General features: G+C 32.5%; 1 protein-coding gene across 10 annotated transcripts in view; it reads left to right on the top strand.

Moving 5' to 3' along the window:
* Window positions 1–20,526, top strand: part of Klhl13 (kelch like family member 13) — a 234,859-nt gene that overhangs the window by 203,210 nt on the left and 11,123 nt on the right. For all 10 annotated transcript variants that reach the window (XM_063246311.1, XM_063246309.1, XM_013150177.3 and 7 more), the window contains 2 exons: window positions 11,451–11,583; window positions 12,085–12,281. In XM_063246311.1, coding sequence (XP_063102381.1) covers window positions 11,451–11,583; window positions 12,085–12,281 — 330 coding nt within the window. The remainder of the gene's footprint in view (window positions 1–11,450; window positions 11,584–12,084; window positions 12,282–20,526) is intronic.

The raw sequence follows: 20,526 nt of genomic DNA, 5'->3' as shown, positions 1-20,526 counted from the left end.
TTCAAACTTGATACTACCATATAGAATGGAACAGAGTCTAATCAGTCAAAACAAGATTGTGGGAGTACTACAGGACTTCAAAACAAGTTAATAGGAAATCAAAAAGAGTTACTATTTATATATCCTAGTTTTTTGAATTTTTTCTTTAATTAAGACAAACATAAGAAATGACTAAATAATTTTTTTAAAACAATAAGGGGGAGATTGAGATAAAACAGGACATAACAATATAACAATAGAGGTCCCAGCATGACTGTTTCAACAACCTAGTACTTCACCACCATATAACCTGACTTAATAGTAGTTACCATAGTGTCTTTTTCCTTGAAATATTTGGATAAAACTTCATATACTCTAGCTTCAAATATTTTCAAATCAAGAAACCCAGAATAAAGCCTTTCTAATTAATGAGTGAAAACTTTATAAGGCTCCAAGGCCACCTAATGGGGAATCATGATTACCACATATTTTTATATATTTGAATCATTACTTACATTAGGGAAACTATTCGGTATTCACACATGCGAGATTGATTTATTTCACTTATGAGTATGGTCTCAAGCTGCGCCCATTTATTGATAAATATCTCAATGTGATCCTTCTTTATAGCTGAATAATACTCCATTGTATAGAAACACCACAACTTTTTTATCCATTCCTCAGTTGATGGACACTTGGGTTGTTTCCAAGATCTGGCGATTACAAATTGTGCTGCTATAAACATAGGTGCACATATATCACTGTGGTATGATGCTTTCAGTTCTTCTGGGAATATGCCTAGAAGTGGAATAGCTGGAATAAATGGGATTTCCAGTCCCAACTTTTTGAGAAATCTCCAGACAGATCTCCACAAAGGCTGTACCAGTCTACACTCCCACCAGCAGTGCAGGAGAGTTCCTTTTTCCCCACAGCCTCTCCAGCATTTGTTGTCGGTTTTCTTGATCCTGGCCATTCTTTCAGGAGTGAGATGGTATCTCAGTGTGGTTTTAATTTGCATTTCTCTAATGACCAATGATGATGAGCATTTTTTCATGTATTTATTTGCCATTTGCATTTCTTCATCTGAGAATTGCGTATTCATCTCAGATGCCCATTTTTGGACTGGATCTTTGAGTTTTGGAGGTCTGAGTTTCTTTAATTCTTTATATGTTTTAGACAAGAGGCCCTTGTCTGAGAGAGAGTTCACTATTTCGAAAACCTCTACTCTCAAAAGTTTGATAACACAGAAGAAATAGACAGATTCTTAGAAGCATATGAAGTACCAAAGCTAAATCAAGAGGATACAAAACTGTTGAATAACCCAATCTCTGCTAATGAACTTGAAAATGTAATTAAGGCCTTACCCACCAAGAAGAGCCCAGGCCCAGATGGATTCACTGCAGAATTCTACAAGAAATATAAAGAAGACCTAATGCCGACACTCCTCAAACTATTCAATGAAATTGAAAGGGAAGCAATCCTTCCTAAGTCATTCCTGGAAGCAAATATTACTCTAGTACCAAAACCTGAGAAAGACCCAACTATAAAAGAGAACTATAGACCGATCTCCCTAATGAACACAGATGCAAAAATCCTCAATAAAATATTGGCAAATAGGATCCAGCAAATCATCAAGAAGATTATACACCATGACCAAGTGGGATTCATCCCAGGAATGCAAGGATGGTTCAACATACGCAAATCAATAAATGTAATCCACCATATCAGTAAAGCCAAAAATAAGAATCACATGATCATTTCTATAGATGCAGAAAAAGCCTTCGATAAGGTCCAACACTTATTCATGATAAGAACTTTACAGAAAATTGGAATAAATGGTCTTTACCTCAATATAATAAAGGCCATTTATGACAAACCAACAGCCAGCATCATACTAAATGGCCAAAAATTGAAAGCCTTTACTTTAAAATCGGGCACAAGACAAGGATGTCCTTTATCACCACTCCTATTTAATATAGTACTGGAAGTACTAGCTAGAGCAATTAGGCAAGAAAGAGAAATAAAAGGGGTAAAGATAGGAAAAGAAGAAGTTAAATTATCATTGTTTGCAGATGACATGATACTCTACATAGAAGACCCCCTAAACTCCATTGAAATACTCTTAGATACAATAAATAAATTCGGTAATGTGGCTGGATACAAAATCAATACTCAGAAATCAATAGCATTCCTATACACGAACAACAAAATTACAGAGAGGGAAATAAGAGAAACTGGACTATTCACATTAGCAAGCAAAAAAATGAAATATTTAGGAATTACTCTTACGAAAGGAGTGAAAGACTTATACAGTGAAAATTATAATACACTGAAAAAGGAAATTGAAGATGATCTCAGAAAATGGAAAGACATTCCTTGCTCATGGATAGGAAGAACAAACATTGTGAAAATGGCCATTCTCCCAAAACGGTTATACAGATTCAATGCAATCCCAATAGAAATTCCATCAACATACCTTATAGATCTAGAGAAATCACTCCTAAATTTCATCTGGAACCAGAAGAGACCTAGAATCGCAAAGGCAATTCTAAGCAGCAAAGACAAAGCAGGAGGCATCACAATCCCTGACTTGAAGTTATACTACAAAGCAACAGTAGTAAAATCAACATGGTACTGGAATCAAAACAGAGCCGAAGATCAGTGGAATAGATTAGAAGATACAACCACAACTACGAACACACTCAACCACCTTATCTTTGATAAAGGAGCCAAGCAGGTTCACTGGAAGAACGACAGTCTCTTTAATAAATGGTGCTGGGTGTATTGTTTTAATTTATGAATTTCTGGGGACGTCTTAGAGATCCTTTTTTATCTCTAATTTAAATAGTTCAGATAGCATACTTGAATACTTTTAGTATATTTTTAAATTGTGTGACAAGTCTTATTTTCATGGAAAAAAGTTAAAATAGAATTTCATAACAAAATGTTGGGGAATAACAATAATTAGTGCATCAGATATTTTCATCTTCAAAATACTCAGAATGCAAAACATAGGCATAAAAATTCTCCAATTGGTAGTAGCACAAAATTTCCTTTTCAGTGAATGAAGAGACAGTAATAAAACAGGTAACTTGAATTTTTTTTACCGTTTCCCTTCCTTCCTTTCCCCTTTCCCCCCATCCTAGTTCCTTTTCCTTTTGAACAATTTCTTCCCATTTCATGATATCAATCGCACATTTTAGAGCTTAATTACTCTTTCAATTTATCACACCAAGGAGACAATATAATGCTTACACATGTGAGCCTGATTTATTTCAATTAAGAGTATAGTCAAGAAAGCAAACCCGCCAATGTCCAACATACAAGAAACACAATTCAAAAAGATACAGATAAAAAGATCAAAAGATAGAAGACAATATTCCAGGCAGCATAATCCCAGGAAAAAATCCAAATTGCTATCCTTATTCATTGTTTTTTCAGTATTTAACACATAGTTTTATTTGTTTTTATTTTTGGGGAAAAAGGAAAGTAAATTTTATTTGCAAAGTAATAGAAAACTAGCAGATTGCTATCATTATTCATTATTTATTCAGTGTTTAACACATAGTTTTATTTGTTTTTATTTTGGGGGGAAAAGGAAAGTAAATTTTATTTGCAAAGTAATAGTAGACTAGCAATAGTTAATACATTGAGTATTGTTATCTTTAAAATAATTACTCAGAGTACAAGATATGGACATGAAAAATTCTCCAAATGGTATTAGCACAAAACTTCTGCTCAGTGAACGAAGAGAAACTACTAGTATAAATGTCTTTTTTCCCCTTTTCTCTTCTTTCTATTCCCCTTTCCCTTGTCCTAGTTTTTTTTCCCCCCCTTTGGAAAAATTTCTTCCATTTCATAATATCTAGTATACATTTTGGACCTAATTTACTCTTTCCGTTTCTCACATTAAGGATGCCATAGGATTTTTACACGTATGTTTATCCCACTTATAAGTATGCTCTCGAGTTGTATCCATTTACCTATAAAAGTCTCCAGTTTATACTTCTTTGTGGCTGAGTAGTATTTCATTGTATAAAATGACCACATCTTTTTAAAAATCATTCCTTGATTGATTCATAGCGATAGAAAACAGATCAGTCAACCTTTGTGGTTATTTCCCTCAAACTTTGGAAACTACTGATCTGTTTTCTATCGCTATATTTTGGTCATTTCAAAAGTGTATACACTCTCGTACAGTCTGTAAGCTTTTGAGATTGACTTCTTTTAGTTTAGTCTTTGAGATCCAGTCTCTTCGTCACGTGTGTCAATATTTTCTCCTTTGGTTGTTGGGCAGTGTTTGATGATAAAGAATTCCGTGCGGTCTCTTTTCCATATTTCCCCATCTTGTCCATCTCCCCAGTCTTGCAAGTTGCCGGGGCTCTCCTCGTGGTCCTTCAGCCTGAAATCTGGGGCTTTACTTCCCCTGTCATACCATATGTTACTACAACTGCACTCACACCCTGGCCCAAGGACTAAAAGAAACAACATTGGGTATTCTCCACAGAGAGACTATAAGAGTTCCTGTGATCAAAAAGAAAGTGTTGTCTTACTCAGTGTTTTAGACATCTGCCACCCACTCTGGCACCATGATCAGTTCTTTCACCCTCAGAACCAAGGAATTGTCTGGGCGTTGGGGCCCTATCTGTTGCCATGTGACTGCTTCCAGGTTACATAATGCCTAAGTTTGGCCTGGGGTATATTGGGGAAAAAAGTAGGGGTTGGGATGGGGACTTATTATCATTTTGGTGAAATTTCAAATTCTGACTTTTTTCCAATTCTTTTTGTATTGTTAACATATTTTCTTTTATTTTTAATCCTTGAAAGCTGACAGTAAAGCAACACTTATTGTAGGACAAACTTTTTCCCTGTTTCGAGTTAAAATCATTATGTGTACTCTAAGAACCTAGTATTAAGTTTCCAGTCTTATGAATCAAATAAGAACTCTTACCAGCCCTTTGTGAATCTACTCTTTTTGGGTGGTCATGGTTCTCTCCCCAGACAAACTTGCTCACTTGAATATTTGAGGATGATTGCTTTTGTATCTCTGGAGTCATCTCTCTGTTGATAGCTCTCTTGAATTTTGCTCTACAAACTTAGCTTCTTGTGTTTCCTCAGACTCTGCTCAAGGAGAATGCTAGCTTTCACCTGGGTGCCTACTCCTTGTACCTGTGTCTGGAATCTCTAAAGAGTTATGTCGTGACAATTATAAGGTTCACCTATTGTTTTTCTTATCCTTCTCATATATCTCTTATTCTTTATTGATATTTCTTTTATTCTCTTAAGACTTATTTCTTTCATACATTTTGTTTGGTTTCAAGGTGTTTCAAAAGATAACATGAATCCAGTTTCTGTTATTTCATCTTCACTGGAAGCAGAAATTTATAATCTATATTTAAATGATAAATTGTGAGACCCAGACTGAAATCGCCGTATTACTTTAAAGAAGTTTGGTTGGAGACCTTTACAAAGACTTAGGCAACTCTGAATCAGTTTTTGAAGAATGAGAACACTTCATGTGAAAAATAATAGCATAAGTAAAAGTACTGGAAATGAGTAAGACTGAGCAGCTATTAGCGAAATTAATAGAATAATTAATAATAATAAATAATAAACTAATAATAATAACTCAACAAATTGGGAAAGGTATAATCTTTAGGGAAAAATAACAAAACAATGTTGACTGGTTGGATTGTGACCTTATTAAAGAAGGCTTTAAAACAAGGAGTTGTGATTACTGCAATGATCAGGAGCCGTTAGAAGTTTTTTAAACTCTGAGCAATGTTATATGAGAGCAGAATTTAGTATTAATATAAACTTTTATGTACAACCTATATATTTCTAAAGTTTAAGTACATGTCTTCCTTTTCTCTTCTTTGAGTAAAATAAAGAGCAGCTCACAAAATCAAGTATAGAAGTCTTTTGATCAAATATATTTCATGTACTTAAATATTGACATACAATCATGCCTTAACCTTCTTTTATTTAGTTCCTTAAACTTTGTTGAGAAGATGTATTTTCCATCACTAACTTTATTGTTCTTTTCAGGATGCATGTCCAGTTTTGTCTATTTTCACTTCAAAATTATAGCCATCAAAACTAGATATAATAGACTAGTAAGTTCTAATGTAGATAAGAGATTTCTGAGAAAGAGTTGCTTATCAAATTATTTTCTAATACCTGACAATATCAGTGTAGCTTTTTGTACAAGAATATTTCATTTTAAATCTATTGACATTCAACCAATTTTAAATAAATAATTTGTGGCTTTTCTGGTTTCTAGAGTATAGTTCTCTCATAGCAACTCATTCTCTGTTGTTTTATTATGATAATTACTATAATTATTCTAAAATGTACAAAATTCAACATATTTTATTTTTTCAAGGCATATTAGAAATGTAGAAGTCAAAAACACTTTTTAATGTTCTTTTTACATCCAGAAGGATATGGAGGGGAAAAAAGAAAATACAGGGAGAGACATATAGATGAAAGGGAAATATTAAAGCAACTGAGGACAAGCAGATCTATCTTAAATCAAAATCAAGGTCCAGAAAAATAGAGAACTAAAATAAGTGTTGAAATATAAATAAGTTTAATTTAAATCAACAGAAGAAATTTTAAAGACACTAAAAATGTAATAACACTGTGTAAAGTAGAGTAGTTTATGTGGACTAACATATATGGAGAGCTAACAAATTTTACAAAATTTTACAGAAATGATGAATACAAATTTGGTAGAAGAAAATGACTGTAATTAAAGGAAATAGTTTGAGTGTGTAGGATTTCTTTGACAGTCATCTTGGGGTTAAATAGGAGAAAAGATTTTAAAGATTAGGAACAAAAAAAATAGTATATTGAAGGCAGATGAAGTTTGGAGAATAGCCTCTTACTTTCTTTTAATATACGCACTCTCCACTAGAAGATTATAAAAGTCGTTTCAAGAAATGACCTCCTTTGTCTCTACAACAGTATGTATTACAGAAAAAACTTCTTGTGAAGCATAATTATGGGATATACAGAAAATAGGAGATTCTCAGAATGTGGTGACAATGGTTCTGACACCTCAGTTCTTTTCTTTTGGAACACCTGACTATGTTGAGAAAGTGTAGAACATTTTTTATGAAAATGTAGAAGGATGAAAAATGATCATATTTGTGAAGAAGGTAAATATTCCTGGTATCTTAGCTGAGTTGAGCTGTTTATATTTTGAGAATGAAGTATATACTTACTTACACAAACATTTTAATGGAATGTGAATAATATGAGCTATGACACAGTTAAAGGTACAAGAAAGGAAGGAGAGCAAGAGATGTTGGAGAGAGGAGAGAAGGTAGGGAAAAGGGATTTAAAATAGTTGAAGGGAAAAATGAAAAGAAATTTTGCAAATGGCGAGGGGAAAAGGGTTGGAAGGAGAGGAGGGAATGGGGGGAATGAATTAAGATGTGTTATGTACATACACAAATTCTGCATGATGATTGTGATTGTTATGTACTGCAAACATGTACTAATAGAAAAATAAGTGGAGTTTTTCTAAGGAAAAAAGAAGAACTGGGCTTACAGCTCAGTGGCACAGCACCTGAATGCCAAGTACAAGGTCCTCAGTTTGATTCCCAGTACCAGGAAGTAAAAAGAGATTCAGTCTAAGGAAAAAGACTAATAAATAGTAGACCTGAAGACTGCTTCATTACTCAATTTCATGTGTAAAATAATTGTAGGAATATTTTAAAGGTAGGAGGACTGGCAAATGAGCCAAAATTGTTTTTGTTATTTAGTGAGACAGACTAACTGATTAGACACAATCTTAACTGAACAAGCCATGATTGCTTTTCAAAGATATCTACATTTGCTTTACAAAAGATTTAAAAAATGATTTGATGAATAAAAACAAAGTAAAATAATATAGAGTACTTACTCTCATTTTCTTGGTGTTTTGACGACTCCTTTTTTTCACCAGTACCTGAGATGTGATGTTTCTCCCAAGAAATACCAGATCCCTTTAAAATGCCTGTAGCAATCAAAATGTTAAAAATATAGTTTTTGTAACCACCAACTCTTAATTCTGAGAAGATCTTCTACAAATATATATACACAGTATTGCAACGTTGCTTATATTTCCAAAAAGTTGAGAGACAATAGCAATGTTCAAACAAGCAGGACGGATTGAATAAATTCCTTTATGGAAGTTGCTTAGACTATTTTGAGTCTTTTGTACTTCTATAGAAATGTAAGAATCAAAATGTTAATCTTTATGAAAAATGATATAGGCATTTTGATAAGGGATTGTTTTCTGATCTTTATTATTTTCTTCTATTCGATTTTGATTTTATTCTGTCTTAGTTTTAATTTCTTAAGGAAAGATGTGAGGATATTTCACAAATTTCTTTTTTTTTCTAATAAATGTACTTTGTGTTAAAATTTTTTAAATTATGCAGTGTTCCTACTATGGAATGCTATCCATGGTAGAAGAAGAATGAATTAAATCTGTGTGCAATGAGATAAAAGTCTGTCCATTTCATCTGCTCAGGTGACTCTTAAAACACCTGACTATGTATGTTCTTTTACTTGGAATTGACTTTTAGTTTTCAACTTCCATTCTTCTGTATTTTGAGTTAAGAAAATATATATTTAAATGTCTTAACCTTAAAATTGTTTTGAGGAGGAGAAAAGTCAAGTCCTTGGGAATCAAAATTTTTCCCTAAACCCTGGCTCAGTTCCTTTTTTCTTGCCTTAGCCTTTACTGTCTACCACAAACAAGTGTGTTAAGCACAATTCATTTTTTAGAGAAAAAAAAACAAAACAAAAAAAGGGTAGAAATAATACAGAATTTTAAAAAAACAAATCAATCAAAAATCAAAGCATACAAAGTGGACAATCAAACAGTGGCAGTACAAACCATTCTGTTTGATGAACTAACAAAAACTTAGTAGTGTGATTATCTGTCTTGCACACTTAAACATTCATACAGTTATATCTTTAGAGCACTTTCCCTTTCATTATCACAATATCTATTATACATTTTGGATCTTAGTATTCTTTCAGTTCTTTATTATTATTTTTATACTAGAGAGATGATACAATATTTACAAATGTGAATCTGATTAATTTCACTTATGAGGATAGTCTCAAGTTGCATCTATTTACCTATAAAAGCCTCAAGATCATCTCTTTTTTCCTTTTTTTTCCCATTGGTACCAGGGATCGAACTCATGACTGCCTGCTTGAAAGGCAGGGGCTTATGCTGCTGAGTTAAATCCCCAGCCCCAAGATCATCTTTTTTATAGCTGAGTAATATTCCATTGTATAAAAATACCACATCTTTTTCATCCATTCTGCGGTTGATGAGCATTTTGGTTGTGGCAAAGTCTAGCTATTATAAATTACACTGCTATAAATATATATTCACATATATTGTTGAGATATGAGAGAGAAATAAAAGGAATAATGATAGGAAAGGAAGAAGCTGAATGAAAACTATGTGCAGATGACATGATAGTCTACATAGAAGACCCCAAAAACTCCATTAAAAGACTACTAGATTTAATTAAAAATTCAGCTGTGTAGCTGGTTATAAAGTCAACACTCAGAATTCAATAGCATTCCTGTACACAAACAAAAAACACACTGAGAGAGAAATTATGAAAATATCACATGTACAATAGCATCTAAAAAATGAAATACTCAGGAATTGACCTAAGAATGTAAAAGACCTATATGCTGAAAATTATGCCATGCTAAAAAAGGAAATTGAAGAGGATATTAGAAAATGGAAGGGTATTCCTTGCTTTTGGTTAGCAAGAACCAACATTGTGAAAATGGCCATACTCTCAAAATTGTCATACAGATTTAATGCAATCCCAATCAAAATACCATTAACACAATTAATTTTTTCACTGGGAAATGTTTCACAAATAAGTTTCTGATTTCAATTTAGCTTGTCACAAAGTTAAAGCTCTTCCCAATGACCACAAGCCTTTAACATTCCAAGTTATGACTTTTAGGTTAAAATTAGTTGATTTTTTCAACTCTTCCCAAATGACTACAAGCCTTTTACATTCCAAGTTATGGCTTCTAGGTAAAAATTAGTTGGTTTTTTCATGTTGTAATTAAAACTTTAAATTCCAGTCATATGCCAAAGCACTAGGGAGGTTAGCTAGGTATCTCCTCCTTGTCATTGCTTGATGGTCATCTGCCATTTCAGTGTATTCATTCAGTACTTCCAAATACTTCTGTCCATTGAAAAGGTGATACCCATAAATTTATTTTACTTTAGAACTGATTTGTGAATGTTAGAAGAGTCACTTCTTACATTCAGCATAAGAATATTCCCCCCAAAATGGTCAACTTTTGCAAATTGAACTACTCTGGTCTCAAACTCATTGCCTCAGCCTCCCAAGTGCTGGGATTACAGGTGTACGCCACTATGTCCAGCCTGATTTTTTTATAATGAAATGTTTATTTCTTTGAAATGATAGACTCAATCTTGCCAAAATATTTATTTTTTACCCCATTATAAAATTGTATATTGTTGTTTTGCTATAGTTTACCAGCCTCTTATAATTTTGTTATTTTTAATTGATAATAGAATTGTACATATTTGTAACGTGCAGTATGATATTGTGAAATATGTATATATTGTAGAATCATCCTGTTGTAATCTTAAAAGTGTTTCATTCTTAAGAATAGATCAGAGGAACAATGGCCTATTTGTCATTGCTTGTGAGCACCAAGTGTGTAGGAGGAAGAAATTAACTGGCATTCTTCTCAACCAGAACCCCAGCTATCCTCTGAACTGTGGGTGGTAGCCTGTTAGTTCTCTGGTAGATGTTTAAGCATTAGGGACAATTAAGTCTCCTGTTGTACCTTCCTGGACTCCTTTACAAAGATAACTAAATATCAAACTTGAAAGTTAAATTGGTCAAGCAGCAGCCATACACTGGGTAACAGACTATTGAAGCACAATTCTTAATCTTCAAAGAGATGAAACAGTCTAATTGGTAGAGTAAACTTCTATGTTGCTCTTAATAGAGATACTCTCTCCTTTTCTCAAAAAACAAAACCAAAGGAAATCCAAGATTTTTCAGTAAATAGGGCTTTTTAAATATTATTATGGAGAGTAAAATGTTATTGTGGAAGGGATCATTATAGTCTAGTACTCTGATCCTATAGGTGGGAAAACAGAAATGTTCATGATAATTTTTTTTCCAAATAAAGTAAAAGCTGGTTATTATATAAGTGAATTTATGGACTGTACTTTCCTATTTGTTCTTAATCTTAGCCCAAATTTTATCTGTTTCATATGGTGAAAAAATGTACTTTGCAATATATCAAAAACCTGTTTGCTTTTTTCTTCTGAATAATTCAGCTCTATTTCCATATATATTGCAGCACATGAATATATGTGGCATTTTAGCACAGAGATTTTTAACCTTATACTACCTTGATTAGTGGCTCAATTCTTGTTCTTGTTCCAGGGCTTTGACCAGCTTCGACTTGAAGGATTGCTTTGCGATGTGACCCTGATGCCAGGTGATACGGATGATGCCTTCCCAGTGCATAGAGTCATGATGGCATCTGCTAGTGATTACTTCAAAGCTATGTTCACAGGTAGCTTACCTTCTAAAATGTTCCATCCATAATAAAACAACACCAACCATTGGTGTGTACAGCTTTTATTTCTAAATTGAAATTCAGTTAATTTGGACTCTGTTTATAAGAGGAAATCCTTCCAAAAGGAGTATTCACCAGTGTGTGTGGTTGCATACTGTGTTGGTCTTTTATGAGAAGCTGATACTTTTTCTTATCATCATCTTTATTTCACAGCTTTCCCTTCTCATATCTGAATGGACGACCTGAACCCAGTGCCCCACTAATCCAATCTTTAATCTATGAAACATAGATAGTGGCAGGAGAACATTTTGGAAGCCATTGCATTATATATGGCCTCCATTAGTACAAGAGAAAATCTTCTTTAAGTACTGTGTTTTAACTGTGAAATATGTGAAAGCCTGACTCTGGGGAGTACTTTTTCTTGATTTTAATTTTCAGTAGAAGTGAGTTTGACCTTAATTATCTACCTTCTTTTAATTGAATGTCTTTTTATTTAAGGTGGAATGAAAGAACAAGATTTAATGTGTATTAAGCTTCATGGTGTGAGCAAAGTTGGTCTAAGGAAAATTATTGATTTCATTTATACTGCAAAGCTTTCTCTTAATATGGACAACCTTCAAGACACACTGGAAGCTGCCAGCTTTCTACAGATTCTACCGGTTTTGGACTTCTGTAAAGTATTTCTCATATCTGGGGTAAGCTAGTTTCAGACCTTTTTCCAGTGAAAGACGTCCATGTAGCCTGTTTAAAGTTGGAATTATGAAAGCTGTTGCATAGCCCTGTGAAACTTTCCATTAGAGAGAAATGTCACATAGTCTGTAGGCTGGAAGCAAGTTAAGATTAAAACAAGTGCATTTTTACAAAAAAAAAAATCATTTAACAAAAAATTTCCATGTAGTCAAACAATAGTAAGAACTAATATTGTTTGATAAAAATGTATACTTTAATCTGTTTGATAGTAAATGTTATTTAATTGGGTTTTTTAATGTATTGTATGGGAAAATAGACTTTCTAGAAGTATGTTAAATTAGGATTTGTAATTGTTTTCTTAGGAACTAGATCTTAACATCTGCAAGTCTGTAGTGATGGAAATCTTGATTCCTTAGAAACACAGTATTCATTGATTAATGATTAGCCCTTTTTAATGACTAGTAAGTGAAGTACTTGACGTTCACTCAGTTCCTAAAGATAGTGTTTTATTTTACTTCAGACCCTTAAGTCTTATTATGGATAACTAAATGCCTTCATTGGACAAAAAAAATGCCAGTATTTCCAAAGAGCTTGCTTTTGTGATGAAAATTTATATTGAATAAGTTTTTGTAATTTTTCTTATTCATTATGTTGTTGAATAACCATGACCTTAATTAGCAATTCATTGTATATTTCCAAATGACTAGAGAAGATTTGGAGTATTCTTGCCATGAAGAAATGATAAGTGGTTGCAGTGCTGGTTACCATTTTAAAGTATGCAAAATCATTGTCTCATAATTGTAATTTTTTAAATTAATTGCCATTTTAAGCATTATATGGCATCACTGTGTTATGTTGTTATGTGCTATGTTGTCAGCTCCGGTTGTCTTTATGTAAACAAGTGTGTCAGGTGAAGTTTGTTAATTTCCCATGCTGCTTGCCACTATTACGGAGGTTTTATACTAAATTTAATTTTGATTCTATCATTCAAAACCCATTCCCTCAAGCACCATAAATTTATACCACTGGCATCATATAACAACTTCAAGTATACATGAAGTATATTGAATGTATTTTTCAAAATGATTCAAGTTATGTAACTAATCTGATAGTGGCACTTTGTTTATATTTATGGACTCTTTAACATTGCTTTACACTGATCCTAGGAACACATTTGTATCCTGTGACAAACTAGGAACAATACCATGATTTGTTTGAAAATAATTATTAATAAGAAAATTGTTGCACTGTTGATGTTCTCTAGTGTAGAACTTTAATACTTAAAACTTAGATATGGTTATGATGATTTCTTTTGCCTGAAAGAAAAGGAACAAACAGGATGAAAATAATTTTGTTCTGGATAACTAGTTTTTGTTTTTGTTTTTGTTTTTTTTATGAGCTCGCACCTATTCAGTACTTTTAGCAAATTTTTACTAATTAGAATGTTGACTCCTTAACCTATTTGAAACGTTTCTTACAACTGTCTGCTTTAACCCTTTGGAGATTTTCTTGTCTATAAACATTTAATATTATCTTAATTTTTTCTTTATTCTTAGTGTTATAGACAGCTAAGTTAGATATAAATTAATAGGCAGTCAGATAGGGATGAGTCCTCCTGAGAATCAGTGCAAAAGATGAAAACTCATAAGAACTGTGGCTGGAGGCACATCTGAAAAAGGCCAGACCTCAAAATAGAAATTCAGTATCCAGGCCTACATGCCTCCTTAAGAGATAAACAGCAACTGGAGATTATACTGTAATCAGTATCAGTAAGTCCAGATAGGCATCTGTGAGTGAGCAGAACATCCAAACACATCCTCCCACCACTTCCTGTCTCTTTCCAAGAAGGCTTTTTATCTCACTGTTAGAAGTTATAGATCAGCCAAAGTTAGTGGTGTTATGTGCCTTTCTTCCCTATGGGGTCAGTAATAGCTAAGTAACTATACTTGGAATCCTATTGGTTGTACAGTAGTTTGCTCCATGTTTTACCTACCTTGTGACTTTGCTCTGTAAAATGTTCTTGGAGAAACAGCTTCTGTGGTGATCCCTTTCAAGACCTCTCCTCTCTCTCAAGATCTTTCACTTAATAAAACTTTCTACTCTTAACCTTCTTCATCCCTTGAAATTCATTCTTCAACATTAGAGGGGAATAAACTCTGCACATCTGACATCTAGTAGGTGGGGATACTTTGTCCTTGTTGCACTAGTATCCTCTACAGACAACCTAAATCTCATTTCTAATAAGGAAGAGGCTTCTCCTTGGTAAAGCTTACTTGTAATATAGTTTATTGTAGCTTTTCTTGGTTTTAGGATTTTCTTGCCTATAAAATCAGTCTACTTTATTAATGTATATCCTATTTGCCGAGGATATGGCCCTGTCCTTTTGACAAAATTACATAGATTCTTAGTTCCAGGAACATGTAAAATCAAAGTTTTCCTTTATCCTTCCTTCATGTATTGATTTTCATAGCAAACATGTTCAGCTTTACTCTATTTCCCCTTTCCTTCTTAGTAATCAAGAAAAAAATAGTACACCTGAGTGCCTTTTCTAAAAAGAATTGAAACTTTCAAGGAACTACAAATAATTTACAAAATATATTTTACTTCCCCCAAAAGCTATGTTTTTATGAATAATGATTTCATATTTTAATAATTGTATGCTGAGATCAAATGTTTTCAAGAAAATAGGTTTTATGTTTCAGTGACATTATAGTTTACATAATAAAAACATTACTCAAGTTAGAAAACTTTTAGAAAGACAGATTCCTTTTTAATACAGTTTCTTTTTTGTCCCACTTGTAGTCATTTGTAATGAGGAAGAACAGCAGTGATACATAAAATGTGAGTTCACAAATAACCCAAAAAGCATTTATGTGTTAGTTTTGAGTGGCAAGTCTAAAAATGACAGGAATGTTGCTCTGGTCTTTGGTGGGGAAGAAACACCAATTTTCTATTATTGAGCATTAGAACCAATAGAAAATCAGTCATCTACCTAATTTTATCATCCATTGAGCCATCCACGGCAGTAATAGTTTTTCTCCCCAGGTGGTAACTAGTATTATGGATTATAAAATCTGGCATTTTTGTTCTTTTTCTGTTATTTTCTTTGTAGCCACAGAGAAAAGGACTATGAAATGAATACTAAAGGATGACAGTTAAAGGTATAAAACAGAGTAGGTAAACATTTCTGTAAAACTAAAAGCACTTTCATGTATCATAGAAAAATTAAAAATAACCTTTTTACACATATACCTTTAAAAATTAAATAACCTTTTGTCCTTATGACATTGTATAAGTGCAACATGCTAAATAGTGTGCAGTCACTTTTCAATTTACAAATAAGTTGGCATTAAAAGTTTTATTTGTTTGTAATTTGAGCAACTATTTCCAAGATGATAATATGTAATCTATTAACAGGTGATTTCTTACTGTTATGTTTTTTTTTGTAGTTCTGTATTATGTGTAACCTTACACTGCTTTGTTTTGTTTTGTGTTTTTCTCTTTTTCCTCTTAAATAAAAATAAAATAAAATAAAATAAATATGCAGATCAAAAAAAAAAAAGAAAATAAATTTATTTATTTATTCATTTATCTGTTACTTGAGACAGAGTCTCATTATGTAATTTACCCTGGCCTCAAACTTGTGGTAATCCTCCTGCCTCAGACTCCCAAGTACTGGGATGACAGGCATATACCACTGCATGTGGCAGCAATTTGAAAATTTAAGCATCTACTTTTTGGTATATAGAAGTATTATTATGGAATATAGTAGAGCAGCCCACAGCATAAACCTAATTTTACCCTTTAATGCTTAGTGTTCCATTTTTGAAATATAGTGGTAGAACATAATGAAATATTTTCTCTTCAAATTCTTATTCCTTGAATTTTTTAGGTAACATATATGAGTTTTATGTAAAAATGCAAAAATATTTAATTTTAACAAAAGTAAGTTAATACTATGTTTCTGAAACAAGATGTTTGTAATTGAACTGGAAATATTGTAATTTAAGCATAAATATACACAGAGCAAACAAAATAGAGTATTAAATAAGAAGCATTTTCTTTACATAAAATCTAATTTAGTCAGAAAGCAAAGTTGGCATAGGGATTTAGATTCGCTGATACTCTGCATTTAAAATATGTTAAGTTGTATTTCTACTTTTTGCATAAATATATCACTGCTTCTGCTTGTGTGTTTATTGTCAGTAAAAAGGATGAGAAGGTCAAATTTATATGGTAGAAATTTTATTGATATGACTAAAGGTAATAAAGATTTAGAACCAAAGATAGCAAAAATACAAACTATTCCCATTTTATTTTAATTGGTATTATTTACTTCTTGGAGAAATTAAAATACTGTGTTAGAAAAATTCACAAGAAAAAAGATGAAACAGAAAATAAAGGAGTTACACATGTGGAAAACAGGCAAAAGGGACAGTATGGTTCTTTCGAGGAAAAATGAAAATATTCAGAAGTCATTTGAAAGGCTAGTTTCTTTTGTTTTGAGATCGTCTTCATGACCTGTTGGTTTATAGACAGCACTCTTCATTTAGTCTAAATTGGATTTATCCTTAAAAATAAATAAACCTCTTTTGAGATTATTTTCACTCTTGGAATGATTTAACGTAAGTTAAATGAAATGGTGGTGCTTACATAACTGGAGTTGACAGTGAATAAAACCTTTTTCTCTTTCTACTGAATCAGTGTTGGCTTTTTTTTTTTTTTTTTTTTGTCTTTTTGCTTTTTATCGATACCGCGGATCGAACTCATGACTGCCTGCTTGCAAGGCAGGGGCTTATGCCACTGAGCTAAATCCCCAGCCCCTACTGTTGGACTTCTTATATCTGGGGCTCATACAGAACAAATACTCCAGGTGGTCATAAGAGTGGTAAATGATTATGCATTTACTCTGATTGAATAGGTGCCCATTCAGTACTGTAGTGATTGTAAAATATTCTAAATACCACATCTACTTATAACATTGACATCCATTCTTGCTCACCTGAAGTCTGAAACTCTGTATAGGAAGATCTAAAACCACATTTGCCCCACAAAGACCATAGGAATTAATGTTAGTTGCATCCAACAAGAGGAGTGAATGTGAAGTGCAAAGGAATCTATTGGATTCCTCAATGGCATTTACAAATTGAAGATAGACAAATATATAGAGAGTTTATTTTTTAATCATCCCTTTTCTTTTTCTCTCTTCTTTTTTTTCTCTCCCTCCATTTCTTACTTCTTTCTTTTCCTCCTTCCTTCTATCCTTTATTTTTTCTTTTAAAAAAAATCTTTATGGTACCAGGGTTGGAACATTGGGCATACTGCATGCTAAAAATGCACTATGTCTCTGAGGTACATTCCTAGTCTTCCTTTATTCTTTTTATCAAAAGGTTCCTTCCTTGTGTCATATATATTCTCACCTGTTGAAGGAAGAATGGGAAAAAGAATGTTACATCTCTCTGATGTAATATTCTGATGTTTAATTTCTTTGCAGTGGTTTTCTGTAGACAGATTTTCTTTTACTGTATTGGTTGACTGGCTGTCATTTTAATAAATCAGATAGCACTAAGATGAATTTTGTGATTGAATAACTGAAGAATCTTCAAACTTTGCCAAATTTCTTAGTCTTTGCTTTTCCTTGAGAGTAAAAAAGCAGATACTCATTGTGTTTTCTGTAATTAAATATGTTTGTATATAACATGGATCTTTAACAAAATAATACCACAGATTTCTGATGCAATCTGCTATTCAAATGCCAAATTTATGATGGTTTTGGAATACATTCAGTATAGTTAGAACAGCACAGTAACAGGGAGCATTAATATATTAATTAGAATACCATCAAAATTATTATGTTGGAATTAACTTTAGGATGACTATGAAGTCTATTTGGTTATAGTACAAAGATTTATAATAATTTATGTCAAGGAAACTTAAATATACACTTGATTATTTTTAAAAAAATTTTGTATGTTCCCACATAGGATTGAAGAATTTTGTTCTTTTTTGCTGCTTTAGCCTTTTAAATGACAATATGTAACATATCAACTAGTGATTTCTTAGTGTTAAGTTTTTTTGAATTCTCTATTACTCTACCTTTTTTATTTTGTTTTTTTCTTTCTTTACTTATATTAAAAATAAATAATTTCAATATATTTATTTTAATTAATGTTATGACTTTGTTTTCAAGTGTACCCTTTTTAGAATTTTGGTCAGGTCTTTAGATGAAATTATGTGAGTTAAGATGAAATTAGAGTCCTTTCTATTGTTACAGCAGAGAGAGAAATGCAAGAAACCACTCACAAAGCCAGAGAGTGGGTACAAGCAAGCTTTATTAGCTGGTAGACCGCGTCCAGCAAATTACTGAGACAAACCGTTGACCCTTAGGGGCAACTGAGTTAGGTTTATAAACAGTTTTAGTTCTGGGCAGAAACAGGCAAGAATATATTGTCTTGGCATCTAGCTGGCATAGAGGATACTTCCTGTCGGGGTGGAGGGCAGGGTGTAACCAGTTATTTTACAACAGCTCAGGGTGAAGCAAAAATGAGATTTTGCAGTTTGGCCTGTGAGGCTAGTTTTGCAAGAAACAATGTGACAACAGCATCTTACATCTTTTTATACCTAAGATACATCGGTTGAGAACTAAGATGCTGTTAGTCTGGCTCACTTACATATCACTATTTAGAAATCTTAAAAATTGTGTTCAGAACATCATATTTTGTGTTTTCAAAGTCTATTATATTCTATTACATACGTATATGACTTTTATTATGTTATTATGATGTGTATCCATTTGTTTATGACACTTAGCATAAACATTTAGACATTTACTAGAAGTCACACTTTTAAGAATCATGATTAGCCAGGCATGGTGGAGCACACCCATTATCCCAGAATTTGAGAGACTGAGACAAGAGCATTTCTGTGAGTTCAAGGCCAGCCTGGACTATGTAGTGAGTTTGGTGTGACCTGAAGTACATAGCAAAACTCTGTGTCAAAAAAAATCATGACTGATTTTGAAAGTATTCACCCTAAACAAATGATAAATGCTTGAGAAAATGCATATTTTTAAGCCAATGTAAGCATCATGCAATGTAGATTTGCATAACATGTACCCTGTTAATATGTTTAGTTTATCAATTTAAAAATGACTGAAAAGTGAATAAAAATGAAATGTAATGGAAGAAACTTCTATTTTACTCAAGGTTTTACCATTTTACATCATTTTTGATCTATTTTCATTGTTAACTACGATTTTACATTTTGTTTCTTTAATGCTTTTATTCTGTCATTAATTTTTCCCTTGATTATATGTACTTGATGAGAATTCATTTCCTATTACATATTTTTGTGTCTCATTTTAAGATTAAAGAGGTTCTAGTAATTTTCTGTCTTAATCAACAGATACTCCATTTTTAGTTCCAGCTGTCATTAAATATTTACTTTCTATTGTCAGAATTCATAGGCTTTAACCTCACAGTGTTTTATCTGTTGTACAAGAGCTATACAAAATACCTAGTCCTTCTATTAAGATTATAATTCAGAAGATTATAAAACATCATTCTCTGGGAATTTTTAAGAAAAGTGCAAGCAGCTATTATTATTTACTAGGTGACCTGTCAGGGACTTTTTTTAGTTCTGTGCATCTGTATGTAAGGCTGTAGTGATAAATTTATTTCACAAATGCCCCTCAGTAAAAGATCTCCTGTTATTTTAATAATGGTTTCTCATGGGCCAAAGTAGAAGAAGCTAAAAGAGAAGGCATTAAATACATCAGTCCCATTTCTGAATTGTATGGTTTGGTATTTAATCTTCAATCTTGGTCTTTTTTAAGTGCTATAAGTTTAGATTTAAATTTGATAACTAACAACTGGTGGTCCTATTTTGCCCATGTGAAGAACCCATTCTTTGCTGTTTTTAGTAGTGATCATATCAATAATTATTGGAATCTGCATACTCAAAAATTATATTTGTGTTGTAATCAACTTTTACTTATCCATACTAATACCTTCTTTATGGGGAAGGGGCTTTTTCTTACTTGCTTTGGGAAGGTATATCTGTTATCCCAAATATGAATCCCTTCTACCCAAGCTTATTTGGGAAATTAAATATTAACTGTAACTCCATTTATACAATTTATGATTTTGTGAGATACCAACCTCTCTCTCTTAAAATTAAATTTAAATGGACTTTTTCATATTGTCAATTTAAGGCATTGATAAAGTGTTAAATTGTATATTTCTAGATACC

This window comes from Cavia porcellus, unplaced genomic scaffold (genome assembly GCF_034190915.1).
Source record: "Cavia porcellus strain 051 isolate PalLab524CR breed Dunkin Hartley unplaced genomic scaffold, mCavPor4.1 scaffold_3, whole genome shotgun sequence".
Lineage (NCBI taxonomy): Eukaryota > Metazoa > Chordata > Mammalia > Rodentia > Caviidae > Cavia > Cavia porcellus.
Note: the sequence above shows the minus strand (reverse complement) of the source record. Positions and strands in the feature narration are given on the sequence as shown.